At 44.6% G+C, this 15,932-nt stretch overlaps 1 protein-coding gene across 4 annotated transcripts in view; it reads left to right on the top strand.

Annotated features, from left to right (window-relative positions):
• PLA2G7 (phospholipase A2 group VII) overlaps window positions 1-13,230 on the top strand; it is a 58,896-nt gene extending 45,666 nt beyond the window's left edge. For all 4 annotated transcript variants that reach the window (XM_073586565.1, XM_073586563.1, XM_073586564.1 and 1 more), the window contains 8 exons: window positions 2,968-3,061; window positions 3,370-3,438; window positions 5,357-5,510; window positions 5,672-5,785; window positions 8,124-8,215; window positions 9,883-10,053; window positions 11,526-11,674; window positions 12,325-13,230. In XM_073586565.1, coding sequence (XP_073442666.1) covers window positions 2,968-3,061; window positions 3,370-3,438; window positions 5,357-5,510; window positions 5,672-5,785; window positions 8,124-8,215; window positions 9,883-10,053; window positions 11,526-11,674; window positions 12,325-12,437 — 956 coding nt within the window. In that variant the 3' untranslated portion in view covers window positions 12,438-13,230. The remainder of the gene's footprint in view (window positions 1-2,967; window positions 3,062-3,369; window positions 3,439-5,356; window positions 5,511-5,671; window positions 5,786-8,123; window positions 8,216-9,882; window positions 10,054-11,525; window positions 11,675-12,324) is intronic.
• Window positions 13,231-15,932: the final 2,702 nt, after the last annotated feature.

The following is a 15,932-nucleotide window of genomic DNA, read 5'->3' as shown; positions in this document are numbered from 1 at the left end:
GGAGTTTCCGTCCAGAGAGGTGTATCTGACCCATGTGGATGTTCCCCAGTGGTGACCTTCTTTTTGGAGATCTTCACCCTTTTATATAAGCTTTTACGCAAAATGTTTTGAAAAGTTGCAAACTTTTTGCACAACGCCGAGTTGGTCAGTAGTCGGTGGTCGCTGGACGGGGGCTTGCAAATAACGCACAGATGACATTGCTCCATTCTGACTAATCAACAGCCATGCCGGGTATCCCAGAAGGGAAGATATTCGCGAGCCTCCCATCCAGTAGACTCTGGCCAAGTGATCAGAGTCCCGTGAATCGTTCCACCTGTCTCTACTTGTTTGCTCTTTAGATTTTTTTCAAAATTTGTTTTTTTTTGTTTTTTGTTTTTTTTTTAAGGCCTCAAACAACTACTAAACTATTATCTAAATTTAAATTTTGTTTCTTCCCTGTGTTGCAATTATTTTTATTTACTGGATTTTTTTTTGCATATTTATTACATTTTGCTTCATTTATTTTTTCTGTTTTTTTACATTTTGTTTATTTATTTCACATGAAACTCTCCCCTCCATGTCTTTTATGGCCAGATGCTATTCCTCGGGGGAGAGGGGCTGGATGATGCCGGGGGAGAGGGGCGCAGTCATGGAGAACAGAAAAGGGTCTTCTCACATTGTTCCCACAAAGTTGGAGGTTACAATTGACCAAAATGTCTTGTGCTAAAGCATTAAGATTTCTCATCCCTGGAACTAAGGGTCCGAGGCCGATCCGTGAAAAACAGCTCATAGTATTATCCCAAATTTACCAAACGTTACTGCAGTCAGGGGGTAACGTTCTCATGGAATCACCAAACCCAGTCTCCTCCATCAGGCGCCAGATAGAGAAGTGTGATCCATCACTGCTCAGAACACATTTCCTCCAGAGTCCAGTGGTGGCAGCTTTATACCACTCCATCTGACGCCTGGCGTTGTGCTTGGTGATGTACGGCTGCATGCAGCTGCTCGGCCACGAAGCTTCCGGTAGGGGTGCAGTGTTTGTGCTGATACCAGAGGAGGTCTGGACTCTGCAGTTGTGGAGTCAGCAGAACAGTGGTGACTTTTCTGCCCTCTGCTCCTCAGCATTCGGCGTCCCGCTCTGTAACGTTACGGTGACTCCACTTTGTGGCCGAGTTGCTGCGGTTCCTTCCACTTCTCAATAATATCACTCACAGGCGATGAGGAAAGATTTAGGAGTCATGAACAGACTTGTAACCCCATTGGCTTCTATTACAGGACCGCGCTGGTATCAGTGAGCTCTGCAGCACCAGTCATTGTGTCACGTTAGTAAAGGCAGACAGCATGGCGGGGGGCCGGATGTTATACATCGGGGGGAGGGACTGGATGTTATACATGGGGGGGGGGGGACCTGATGTTATATACACCAATGGAGAGGGGCCGGATGCTATTCCTCGGGGGAGAGAAGCCAGATGCTATACACTGGGGGAGAGGGGCCGGATTATGCTATACACCGTGGGAGAGGGGCCGGATTATGCTCTACACCATTGGAGAGGGGCCGGATTATGCTATTCACCAGGTTAGAGGGGCCCGATGATGTCATACACCGGGGGAGAGGGGCCAGATGATCCTATACACCGGGGGAGAGGGGCCGGATTATGCTATACACCGGGGAAGAGGGGCCGGATGATGCTATACACCGGGTGAGAGGGGCCAGATGATGCTATACACTGGGGGAGAGGGGCCGGATGATGCTATACACCGGGTGAGAGGGGCCAGATGATGCTATACACTGGGGGAGAGGGGCCGGATGATGCTATACACCGTGGGAGAGGGGCCGGATGATGCTATACACCGGGGGAGAGGGGCCGGATGATGCTATACACCGGGGGAGAGGGGCCGGATGATGCTATACACCGGGGGAGAGGGGCCGGATGATGCTATACACCGGGGGAGAGGGGTCGGATGATGCTATACACCGGGGGAGAGGGGTCGGATGATGACATACACCGGGGGAGAGGGGTCGGATGATGACATACACCGGGGGTGAGGGGCCGGATGATGCCATACACCGGGGGAGAGGGGCCGGATGATGCCATACACCGGGGGAGAGGGGTCGGATGATGCCATACACCGGGGGAGAGGGGCCGGATGATGCCATACACCGGGGGAGAGGGGTCGGATGATGCCATACACCGGGGGAGAGGGGCCGGATGATGCCATACACCGGGGGAGAGGGGCCGGATGATGCCATACACCGGGGGAGAGGGGCCGGATGATGCCATACACCGGGGGGAGAGGGGCCGGATGATGCCATACACCGGGGGAGAGGGGCCGGATGATGCCATACACCGGGGGAGAGGAGCCGGATGTTGCTATACCCCGGGGGAGAGGGGCCTGATGATGCTATACCCCGGGGGAGAAGGGCCGGATGATGCTATACACCGGGGGAGAGAGGCCGGATGATGCTATACACCGGGGGAGAAAGGGGCCGGATGTTATACACCAAGATTTTCTAGCAATTGCTCAAATGCAGAAATGATTGCTTCTATATTTGGGAGCTAGGAACTAACAATTTGTACATGGTTTTTTAGTAATTGGGAACTGATTATTTAAATTCCCTACCACAGTGCACTTTTGGCCTGTAAGTGCTGCAGCTCGTTCGTGCAGATTGCAGCATTGTGTGCGCAGACAGGAGGACTCTCATCAGCATGATCACCCATCAATCAGATGATTTCTGTCGGCTTCTCTAGTCCCTGATGATTCGCTGTTATTTGCTTCTAGTCCAATTTTTGCGCCAGACCTGAAAAGTGTCACTAGTCACTACACATAATGTATGGACTGGCCGGCAGCACCAAGGATGGTAACAGCAGTCCTAGGTGGTCCCTATTTAGAATCCCCCAGTAATGATGTCTATAACTAAGCATATGGAGAGGGTTGTCCTGTACAGTACGTCCTATGTGTAATCTGTCCTTCTTCTTTCTTACGTAGGATCAGTAAAGTGTCCGGCAAAGATGAATGCACCTTTCAGACTTGGAGAGAAATACCCCTTGGTTATATTCTCCCACGGCCTTGGAGCTTTCAGGTAATACATCATCTCCTCCACCTGGAGTATTGTATAGGACATTTTCAGAGATTTTCCTCCATGTTGACATGACGGCATAGAAGGTGGACTTAAAGGGGTAACTCCCATTGACCTCAATGGGAGTTGGTGAGAGCAGAGCAAACAGAGCAGATCACCCCTCACCATTGGACTGTATGCAGACAGTGGCAATCGGCAAGAGTCCCAGGGGTCCTCACACATCTATCAAACATTTGCAGGGGATCTCTCGTTAGCGATGTTCGGCTTGGCTGTGCGTTACTTGCTTCATTTTGTGCTCCTTTTCTCTGCAGGACATTGTATTCCACCTTTTGCATCGCGCTGGCCTCCCAGGGATTTGTAGTTGCTGCAGTGGAGCACAGGTAAATATGGAAGGACACAGTTTGCAGTGCAGCAGGTGTATGGGGTCAGGCTCAGGAGCAGAGCCCGCTCCGTACATGGCTGATGTTGGCTGTGTTACTCAACATCTGCTAGCTCTATTTGCTACTGTTTAACTATTTACATGTTGCTGTCAATCTCTGACTGCGGCACCTAAACAGTTTGAAATTGGCGTTCGTTCATCCCCCACTAGTGGACGTGACCCTGCAATCCTTTCATTGCTTGTATTATATATTACAAGACTATGTTATTTTTGCAAAATAAATATTGATAAGTAATAGTGATGAGTGAGTATACTCGTTGCACGGGTTTTCCCGAGCATGCTCGGGTGTCCTCCGAGTATTTTGGCGTGATCGAAGATTTAGTTTGTGTCGACGTAGCTGCATGTTTGTTTGATTTTCCCTGTTTGCTAAGGAATCCTCACATGTATTCAGCCTGTCCAGCAGTCGCAAATCATGCAGCTGCAGCGACGCAAACTAAATCTCCGAGCACGCCAAAATACTCGGAGGACACCCGAGCATGCTCGGGAAAACCCGAGCAACGAGTATACTCGCTCATCACTAACAAGTAATAATTGCTAAAAATTATTAAATGAAATTATTAAATTTATTATAGATGTATTAATTTTATTATATTAAATTACCTTATATTAAATAATTAATAATGATTAATAATAAGATTTAAAAATGTAAAAAAAATAGTTAAGAAATACGAAAAAAGTTTGACTTCTGCTCCCACTTTTTCCAATCCAAAAAAAAGAGAAATGAATAATCATATTGGTATCACCGAAACCGTAAAAGTAATTTATGAATATATAAAATTAAAGAGGTTGACCACTACTCTGTCAACCTTTTCTCAATCAGCATGTTTACCCCAGTAAAATAATAACACATTCACCTCTGGCGCCCTTCCAGCAGTGTTGGCACTGGCTCTCCCAGGGATCTTTTGACATTGTCACGCAATCCCTGTGGCCAACCAAATCGCATACATCCGGAGGAAGTAAGAGCTGCTGGAACGATGGCGGAGGTAAGTATTTGTGTTTTTATTTTATAAGGGGCAAACATACGGACTGAGAATGCCCCTAGAAGGGGTTTGATTAGTGGACAACCACTTTAATTAACCCATAACATAAACACTGTAAAGGAAAAAAAAAAATGAAACACAAAAGTTACTTTTTTTTTTTTTCTTTTTCAATCACTGCACTTGTCCAAAATATGCAATACAAAGCAATCAAACCATGTTCCTCAAAACGGTACCAATAAAAAATGATAGCTCACCACATAAATAAACAGGTAGACACAGAGCTCCATCGACAGTAAAAATATTAGTTATGAGACAAAATAATACTAACCAATATTTTAAGAAGGGAAAAATAATATTTTTTTAAGTGCAGTAATGTAAACAATAAAATATGAATTTGGTTCCGATATAATCATTCATATTTACTGCATGGTTGAGCATGGAGAAAAAAGACAGAATTGTGGGCTGGTTAATTTTTTTCCATTTTTCAGTTCTATATATGGTAAAGTAAATGGTGAAATGGTGTCATCCAAAGCTACAACTACACCTCATGTGGCAAAGGAAAAGTAAAAAACATTATGGCTCTTGGACTTTAAAAACAGGAAAAAAAAACAGAGCAATAGGGTTTAAAATAATCTGGTTGATGTCCAGCATTTCAGACATTATGTAAGAATGGATTAGAATCTTATGGTCCATGGAAACTTGCAGGAAATGTATTACATCTGAACTTTCTAGAGAATTACTAAGGTTGCAATCTGCTACAATCCTGCATGGAAATTCACATGTTAAATGTCCTAATTTTTGAGGATTTTTCAGGTTCCTAAAATTTCAGCCTGTATGACTCAGCTCTATGATGTTTTTTACTTTGTTTGCTTCCGACAGAGATGAATCTGCGTCTGCCACATTTTACTTCCGGGAGCGCTCCTCCGCTGACACCTGTCAGGGGGACGAGGAGCGTGAACCCATGGAGGAGGTTTGGCTGTACAAAAAGACTCCAAAACCAGGAGCGGACGAGTTTCCTCTTCGATTTGAACAGGTATCACTCTAATAACTCTTTGAGTCTGTTTGGGTTCATTCAGAGCCTTCATTGCAGAATCTGCCAAAAAATGCCAGACACCTATCAGACCTCATTGGTCCGTGGATATATGATTGTTTCCACCATTTTATTTTTCTGTTCCTAATAATTTTTATCTATAGGTCCAGAAGAGAGCGGATGAATGTTTGCGAGCCTTAGATCTTGTGCTGGACATCAATGCTGGGAAACCAGTGACCAATGCATTGCCGTCCAACTTTGACTGGTCATCATTAAAGGTGGGTACAGAAGAAGAGCACATTCCACAGGTGCAATCAATATTGTTCATTTCCCATTACAAATTTGGTTTATTTGCAAAATTTCCAAACTTTATGATGTATGTAAAAAAAACCCAAAAAAAACCAAATAAGAATAATGCTAATAGCCGAACACAATGAATATGAAAAGTGGCTTCTCCAAATTCTACACAAAATTCCACTGTTGCTGATTTCTTCAGTCTCAATTATTCACTCCTTCATGACTTAGTAGATTCCCTCTGGCTGTTATGACCTGCTGCAAACAAGATGTATAGTCAAGACACCAAGTTTTAGCAATATTCATGGGGAATTTTAGCCCATTCCTAATGGGCAATGGCATCTAGTTTTCTAAAATTCTTGGGTTTTCTGCAATTGCCTTCTTCAAATCCGACCAATGATTTTCTGTGGGGTTAAAGTCAGATGATAGTGATGGCCGCTCCACAATCTTTTAGGACTTCTTTTGAAACCAAGGCTTGGTGGACTGTGAGGTGTGCTTGGGATCAATGTCCTGGTGGAAACTACAATGACACGCAGACTTCAGTTTCCTTATAGAAAGCATAGCCTTTACTACAAGGATTTCCTGATACTTATTTAATCCATGTTGCCCTTCACAAACTGCAGGTTTCCATAGGAAACAAAGCAGCTCAAGATCATCGCCAAGCCACTGCCATATTTAACTGTAGTCACCACTGATTTTTTTTCCCATACTCCACTGTAGATATCGCCAAGCCACCAACATGTTTACTGTAGACCTCACAGAGACACTGCTATGCTTCACTGTCAGCATCACTGAGCCACCACCATGCTTCACTGTCGGCATCACTGAGCCACCACCATGATTTGCTGTAGGCAACCCTGAGCCACCGCCGTACTTCCCTGTAAGCATCACTGAGCCACGACAATGCTTTACTATAGTCATCACCGTGCCTTCACCATGCTTCTCTGTAGCCATTCCCAAATCACTAAAATACTTCACTGTAAACATCATTGAGTCACTACCATCCTTCATTGTAGGTATAACCAAATGCCAATTTTGCTTCATTATAGGCATCGCTGAGCTATTGCCATGCTTAACTGTGCCACCACCGTGCTTGACTTTAGGCAACACTGAGAAACTACCATGTTTCACTGTAGGCATCAGCGAGCCACTGCCATGCTTCACAAGTAAGCATGACCAAGCCACTGCCATGCTTTACTGTAAGCATCATTGAGTTTCTTCCATGATTTGTTGTAGTTATCACTAGAGATAGGCAAACCTGAACAATAAAATTCAGTATCCGTAACGAACACCTACTGTTCGGGCACAGACACCGAACACGGACTTCATCAGGAAGTCCATGTTACTGTTCTGGTACGGCTCCACAAAAACCTGGTGTTTGTCGTGCTGTCATGTGCATGACAGCGTGGCCACCACTGCCTCTGATCGGCGGTAAAATCACCGCCTCTCAGACAGCCATGGTTTCCACACTGTCAAATGACAGCGTGAGCCCACAACTATGATCAAAGGTATAAAGTTTACCTCCAGTCATTGGTGTCAGCTGATGGGAGTACGGCTCCCATAGGCAGAAGATGCCTGCCGGAGCAGCTGATGGGAGTATTCACCAGCCGAATCCTGCTCTGTAAATAATTTAAAAAAAACAAAAACGGCGTGGATTCCCCTGTATTTTTGATAACCAGCTAGGCAAAACTCAATGCTGGGGATGCAACTCTCAGCTGTCAGCGCTTTCAAGAATAGAAGGGTCCCCATGCCATATTTTTTAATTATTTCAATAATTTAAAAAAAAGGCGTGGGGTCCCCTTCATTTTTTGACAACCAGCCAAGCTAAAGAAGACAGCTAGGGGGCTGGTATTTTGAAGCTTATAAGGGTTCATGGATATTGCCCCCCCCCCTTCCAGCCTAAAAATAGCAGCCTGCAAACTGCCCAGAAAAGGCGAATGTATTAGATGCGTCAATTCTGGCGCTTTGCTCGGCTCTTCCCACTTGGCCTGTAACAGTGAGAAATGGAGTTCATATTTGTGGGGTTAATGTCACCTTTGTATTGTCTGGTGACATCAAACCCACGGCTTACTAATGAAGAGGCGTCTATAAGCCACTTATCCATTACTAATCCTATAGTTATATGGTAAATAAAGACAAAACCAGAATAAAGTATTTTATTTGAAATAAAACAAAACACACTTTTACTTTTTATTTAAAAAATAATAAACACAGTTATACTGAATATACTGGAAGTTATAAAAAGAGATTTTTTTATTTTGGCATAATGATTTAGTTATAGTTTGTGTTTATTTTATTTTAACTTTCTGCTTCTACTTATAGGATTCTATTGATGTTCAAAAAGTAGCAGTTGCCGGACATTCATTTGGGGCAGCGACTGCAATTAAAGCTCTGGGAAGAGATTCACGATTTAGGTAAGAATCTAAATAAAGAGGAATAATCTATGTTAGCAAAATAATTATGTCACACATACACCACATGGGAGGCAGCATTATAGTCAGGGGTGTAACTACCACGGTCGCAGCAATCACCACTGCGACCGGACCCGGAGGGAGTCTGGGGCCCACAGGTCAGACCATGTTATCGCCCAACTGTGCCGATTCTCACGGGACAGTCCCATTTTTGACGCCTCCCTGCATCCCGCACTGAGCCGCCACGCCCCCCCATGCACCCCATTATCGTCCTCCCAGATAGACCCCCCGCAGCCTGCAATGAAGTCCTTTTCTGTGCGCACAGGACCTGTGATGAGGTCACAGGAGGGGAGGAGTCAGGGGTCACATGATCAGGGGCCTCCTGGTCTGCAGGACTCTGCTGTGCTGGTTGTCATGATGCTGGATGAGGTAAAGTTTCTGTGTGGGTTCAGGAGGGGTTTACAGTGGGATGTAGCAGAGCAGTTTGTGTACAAGGTGTACGGAGCGGAGCCGCGTGTACGAGGTGTTCGGAGCGGAGCCGTGTGTATGGGGTGTGCAGAGCGGAGCGGTGTGTGTACGACGAGTACGGAGCGAAGATGGGTGTGCAGAGCGGAGTCGTGTGTGTATGGCGTGTGCAGAGCGGAGCCGTGTGTACGAGGTGTACGGAGCGGAGCCGTGTGTACGAGGTGTACGGAGCGGAGCCGTGTGTGTACGAGGTGTACGGAGCGGAGCCATGTGTGTATGAGGTGATTGGAGCCGCGTGTGTACGAGGTGGACGGAGCGGAGCTACGTGTGTACAAGGTGGAGTATTATAGTAGGTATACTCTTGTACATAGGAGCAGTATTATAGTAGTTATATTCTTGTACATAGGGGCAGTATTATAGTAGTTATATTCTTGTATATAGGAGCAGTATTATAGTAGTTATATTCTTGTACATAGGAGCAGTATTATAGTTGTATTCTTGTACATAGGAGCAGTATTATAGTAGTTGTATTCTTGTACATAGGGTCAGCATTATAGTAGTTATATTCTTGTACATAGGAGCAGTATTATAGTAGTTATATCCTTGTACATAGGGGCAGTATTATAGTATTTATATTCTTGTACATAGGGGCAGTATTATAGTAGTTATACTCTTGTACATAGGAGCAGTATTATAGTAGTTATATTCTTGTACATAGGGGCAGTATTATAGTAGTTATATTCTTGTACATAGGAGCAGTATTATAGTAGTTATATTCTTGTACATAGGGGCAGTATTATAGTAGGTATATTCTTGTACATAGGGGCAGTATTATAGTAGGTATATTCTTGTACATAGGGGCAGCATTATAGTAGTTATACTCTTGCACATAGGATCAGTATTATAGTAGCTATATTCCTGTACATAGGGGGCAGTATTATAGTAGTTATATTCTTGTACATAGGGGGCAGTATTATAGTAGCTATATTCCTGTACATAGGGGGCAGTATTATAGTAGTTATATTCTTGTACATAGGGGGCAGTATTATAGTAGCTATATTCCTGTACATAGGGGGCAGTATTATAGTAGTTATATTCTTGTACATAGGGGAAGTATTATAGTAGTTATAATATTCCTCATAAGGTGCAGTAAAACTGTGCTTAATGCTGAGTATGATGTGGAATCACCCTCTATGTTGTGTTAGGTGTGGGGTGGCACTGGATTCCTGGATGTTCCCTTTGAGAGATGAGATATTTTCCACTATCCATCAACCTGTTTTATTTGTCAACTCTGAGAAGTTCCAGTGGGTGGATAATATTCTACTCATGAAGAAGATGGATTCCACCAGCGTAGAGAGAAAGATGATCACAATCAAGTAAGTGTATACTCACACTAGTCTTGTATCTATCTGCAATATGTTTGCATGTTGGGTATACTAGTATGCAGCAGACTCACCTATATAAATGATATTTTGGCAATTATTTTACAGGTGATCTTCATATAACTTACATAAAGTCCTCTGTGCAGAATATGTGTATGTTTATTTGCAATATATATGTATATATTATATAATGTGTAAGAAAAAAAGAGGACCCTGAGTCCAGAGCTACAAACAAAGTGAAAAACTTTATTGAGGCAACAATAGGGAACAGGACAATAGATGAAGGAGTTAAAAATGTATAGTACACAAACAATTGTTAAGAGATAGCCAGATGCAAACAAAAATCCTGTGCAGCAATAACAGAGGACTACAATGGGTGAATAGAGTAGCTGGCATTGTACACTAAACACAGGGCAAGACACATATGTGCAAAGAGTATAAAAGAGTCACTCTAATACATGATAACAGTCATAATGAGAGGAATGTTGTAACACTCCCAGTAATACAAAGAGATCAATCAAAAAGAGACGATATTGCACATTTGCCCAGTTAGGAGATTATAGAGGTCAAAACATACCCATTAGACAGTCTCAGGAAAGTGCTGGCATCCAGGAGAAACCCCAATGCGCATTTCGCGGTAAAACCGCTTCCTCAGGGGGCGACCTCTATAATCTCCTAACTGGGCAAATGTGCAATATCGTCTCTCTTTGATTGATCTCTTTGTATTACTGGGAGTGTTACAACATTCCTCTCATTATGACTGTTATCATGTATTAGAGTGACTCTTTTATACTCTTTGCACATATGTGTCTTGCCCTGTGTTTAGTGTACAATGCCAGCTACTCTATTCACCCATTGTAGTCCTCTGTTATTGCTGCACAGGATTTTTGTTTGCATCTGGCTATCTCAACACTTGTTTGTGTACTATACATTTTTAACTCCTTCATCTATTGTCCTGTTCCCTATTGTTGCCTCAATAAAGTTTTTCACTTTGTTTGTAGCTCTGGACTCAGGGTCCCCTTTTTTCGCTCAGTTTTTTGAGTTGTCCTACTGTTTACAATTCTGGGGTCTAATGTGCACTGGCACAGCATGAATCAACTACTATGTATATCAAGGGTATTTTCTTTGCTCTCATTATATAATGTGTGTTGTCCAGGTCAACCAAATGTATCTATCCAAGGGATAGGTGACAACTTATTGATCGGTGGGGTCAGATTGCTGTGACCGGCACCTATGGGGACCTTTTTCTCTGTTAGAGCGAAGTGTTGCAATAAGCTTTTTTGGCAGCTTCACAGAGAATTTCAGCCAAACGGTTTGGGTCTCAGCAGTGAAACACCTATGGATCTGTAAGCTATCGCCTATCCACGATAACTTTTTTTTTTAACCGGACAACCCCTATGAAGCTTACACAAGACCGCCATTAACAAAACCGATAACATATTTGTTGTAATTGCTTTTCTGTGTAGGGGCAGTGTCCATCAAAGTTTTCCAGACTTCACCTTTCTGACTGGGTACTTGATAGGGAAAATATTCAAGTTGAAGGGAGAAATTGACCCGTACGTGGGGATGGACATCATTAATAATGTCACATTAGCCTTTCTGCAGCGGCATCTAGGTGAGTACACGTATGGCGTAGGGGGACAGCAATGGCAGTACCACGGCCTGAGTCCAAACTGACCACGAGTCTCCTGACCTAAACTTCTACTGAGGGGGGGAACGTCGGGAGGACTCCCCCATACATATCAGATGGTTGACGACATCCCTCTGATGCGTTTGGAGGCCTTTAGCCTAAGGAGCAATTATTCCAGGCTCATAAAAGGGTTGTGCGTCTCCACTCACTAACGCATCAGAAGGTGAGTGATGATGATCATGATGTCGCATCTGCCGAGACACATGCACAACCTCCATATCCTTACTATTAAGGTTAGTTGATCATGTATGTGCCCTGGTAGATATGTACAGACGCGTTCATCTTTTGATTTGGAAATGAAAGACAGAAAATACAGATTAGATAGTACAAAAAACTTTTTGACAGCGAGGGTGATCAATGAGTGGAACAGGCTGCCACGAGAGGTGGTGAGTTCTCCTTCAATGGAAGTCTTCAAACAGAGGCTGGACAGACATCTGACTGGGATGATTTAGTGAATCCTGCTTTGAGCAGGGGGTTGGACCAATGGCCCAGGAGGTCCCTTCCAACTCTAATGTTCTAGGATTCTATGGCATCAAGCATCTTTTTCTAAGGTCTAATCTTATTTTTTCACTTAGGGCTCCAGAAAGATTTTAACCAGTGGGATCCTCTCATCGATGGAGTAGGAGAATTTGTCATTCCTGGCACCAACATCAATTTACCTCCAGCACAAGCCAAGTCCTCCAAGTGACCTCCCAGCAGTGCCCGATCACCAGTGTTGTAACCTGCCATCAAAGGTGCCTGCACCTCACCCACGGATAACACAAGATTAGACTACGTTATTCATTTTACAAGGAAAACGTCCTGGATCCATTTCTTTATAATGTTTGTTGCTCCTGGATGGTTACGGACTGTGGGGTCTGAACAATTGGATAGATGTAGAAGCGTGTGATCCCTGTAATCGCCTACAAATTGCACTATTTATGATTCTGGGAACCTGTATACACTTGAAGCAGAAGTGAGTTACTAACAAGGGTATTGTGTAATCCACACTCTGCCTCACCAAAGTTGCTGCTCTATGCCTCCCCTGTTCTTTACACTGCAGCTCTACTTTGTCAGATTGATTGTTGTGTTTAAGCAGAAGCTCGGCGGTGCATTGAGGGATCGTTTCCATTACAGCGGGAGCAGATTGATTATAAACTATAAGCCGGTAATTGCTGGACAGATACTGGGGAAATGAACCTTAATAACGGGGGTTCCGGAGATCTGACAATGAGGAATAAGCACAATGGTTACAGAGACTACAAGACTGGCGGGACTACCATGGACAAATGGTGCTTTTTATAATGTATACATATTCCAGTTGCCTGTTATTAAGAATGTAACTTATGAAGAATTGCTATAAAACACTACTACTGCAGCCATGGCGGCTCTGCCGGCAACTCGTGGCTGAACACAGTTTCCTCTGATTTTGCACTTTTGTTATTAAGATTACAATAGAATATTACTTGTTTCGGATAATGTCATAAAATGTGCAAATAATGGCTCTAGTCTAGGCGTGATCTATGACAGCACACCGCTGCAGGAGATACTGGTTAGTAAGGATGCACTGGACGTAGCAGGCGAGACCGAGTCCATTGGTTCCACTAGTTAACGGGCCGCTCGTCTCTTGCGCCATCACTTTTATACTTGATGCAGAAGACTCGGCATAATCATAAGTGAGGCTACACCTGAAAAACACCACTTAAATGGTTGATCTAGGACTTTTTCTTTTCCTTATGGTGCTAAAAATTACCTTCCTGTTCTGCCCTGAGACAATGTCTTTGGGCTCAGGTGGCCCTTCTCCTGTGTTCTGTGACCTCACTTCGAAAGACCAGCACCTTCACATCTGCTCTCTCGACGGGGGGGGCGTCACTGCCGAACTCATGCCGATATAGGTAGCAGGGATCCGACTGTCAAACGGTTGAAAACCAGCTGTCAATTAGTGTGACGCCATGTCAACAGAGCTGAAGAAAAAGAAACTGCTCTGTTGAATCGAAGTCACAGGAAGCAGGAGAATCACTGCCTGACCCGGTAGAGAACAGAATAGGAAGGTAGTTAACTATCTATCCACTGCTAAGTGCTTAGACCCGTAGAAGTCCCAGATCAACATTAAAAAAAAAGGTTTTCTTTCAGTTAGTGTGCAGTCACTCTGTGACTGTACGTGATTAGGGAATGAGACCGTGCACCGTCCCTAGAGCTGGGGCCCTTGCTATTCCTGCTCCCAAAGGTACCTCTAAAGGTGAGGAGGTTTGGGCCACCAGCCTTAAGGTACTGTCACACTTAGCGATGTACCAGCGATCCCGACCAGCGATATGACGCGGTCAGGATCGCTGGTACATCGCTAAGTGATCGCTAGTGAGCTGCCAAACAGGCAGATCTCAGCAGCGACATCGCTGGGGACGGGGGTCGCTACTTACCTGTCACACCAGGCGATCCTGCGTCCTCCCGCCCGCGTCCACGCGTCGCTCGTCCTCACAGCAGGAAGCGCCACAGGAAGCTGACGACGAGAAACAGTCCTGAACGTTCTCGCGCGATCAGCGATAACCAGCGGGAGCCGGTCGCTGGTAAGTATCAGACACAGAGATATCGCTAGCAATATCGCTATAACGTCACTAGTTATAGCGATATTGCTAGCGATATCTCTTAGTGTGACATGCCCTTTACTGTTCTCCTGTTATACTTAAACAGATCCCTCCCCCAGGAGGCCTGGAGCAGAAATGCAAGTGTATAAACACCCAATACAAACAGGAATAACAAAAAACAACAAATACAGGGTGAGCCATTTATATGGATACACCTGGGTGGGCCATTTATATGGATACACCTAACTAAAATGGAAATGGTTGGTGATATCAACTTCCTGTTTGGGGCACAATAGTATAATGGAGGGGGGAAACTTTTCAAGATGGGTGGTGACCATGGTGGCTGTCACGGGGTCCTTCTCTGGTATCACACAATCAACAGAGCAAGAGGAGAGTGAACAATTCCAAGACATTTATTTAGGCAAAAATATGAAAGGTCCATATTCAGTCCACCCCACAAAGGATAAGATAGTCCAGAATCTGAATGCAGTTCAGTAACAGTATAACATGTCCAGGGAGAGGAGAGTCCAAAATCCAGCTGACAGTGATAACATGTTCCATATATTCTTCTTTCTCTCAGAAGTCCCGTCTTCACACCATGCTCTGCACACAGCAACTGACTTGCCCAGCCCCTATCCTCCCCAGCCCCCCTCATTATGTCCAGGGAGTCAAAACAGGTTGGGGGCAGGTTTTCAGGCCTCCCAGACTTGACAAAAGGTGCCTGGGGGATTATGACACTACAGGGGGTCATCAAGAGTCATAGATAAAAGTCAGGCTGCAGACATACAAGGCATCAAGATTAACACTATGCAAATCAGTGAAATAGCAATATACACAAAATGATATCCATATAGCATATCACCCCATCACAACCTCTCCCCCCTCATAATAAGTGAGCACGCTATGAGGTCTACACAGACCTCTGGCCTGCTCACTATAGTCCACATTGCTCAATCGTTTATAGTTCCTTGTACAGTGGCAGGGGTTGCAATAATTATAAGTACTTGATGTCCTTCCATAAATTCCCGGGTCCTGGCGTTACGGTCATACCAGGTTTCTTGACTGGACTGGGCCATTTGCTGTTGATCATTAGCCACTAGCTGGGCGAGACGATTTCTGAACTCTAGAACGTAGAGAATGATGGGCATTCCAATGTCTGCGATATCTCCCTCCAATTGTTCTTTCAGAAGAGTGAGAGGCCCACGGACCTTCTGGCCAAACAGATTGCTCCTCAGTGGGGTCCGAATGTTGTGGTGCTTGAAGGGCCTGTAGTCGGGTGACTGCTCCCACAAAATGACACTAACTCCCCAATGTCGTTCCCAAGGAGGATATCTGCAGGAAGTCCTCCCATAACTCCAATCCAGCACAGTTTTTCCCCAAAACCATAATCCAAACGCACCAAAGCTCGCTGTATATATTTGCGGACACCCCCCGCCAAGACAATGGGAATTCCTGCACCCTGGTGAATTGCCTCGGGTCGAACCACACGGGTGTCAGCGATAGTCAGAAATGCCCCCGTGTCTCTAAATCCTGACACTTTGTATCCATCAATTAAGACCTCCTGCAGGTGGCGTTGCTGTTGCTCTGGGTAGCCAAAGGACAGAGGCCGAAGTCCGTACACT

This window comes from Dendrobates tinctorius, unplaced genomic scaffold (genome assembly GCF_039654945.1).
Source record: "Dendrobates tinctorius isolate UK_male_01 unplaced genomic scaffold, ASM3965494v1 ptg000093l, whole genome shotgun sequence".
Lineage (NCBI taxonomy): Eukaryota > Metazoa > Chordata > Amphibia > Anura > Dendrobatidae > Dendrobates > Dendrobates tinctorius.
The sequence above is the reverse complement of the archived record's forward strand: the minus strand, read 5'-3'. Positions and strand labels throughout refer to the sequence as shown.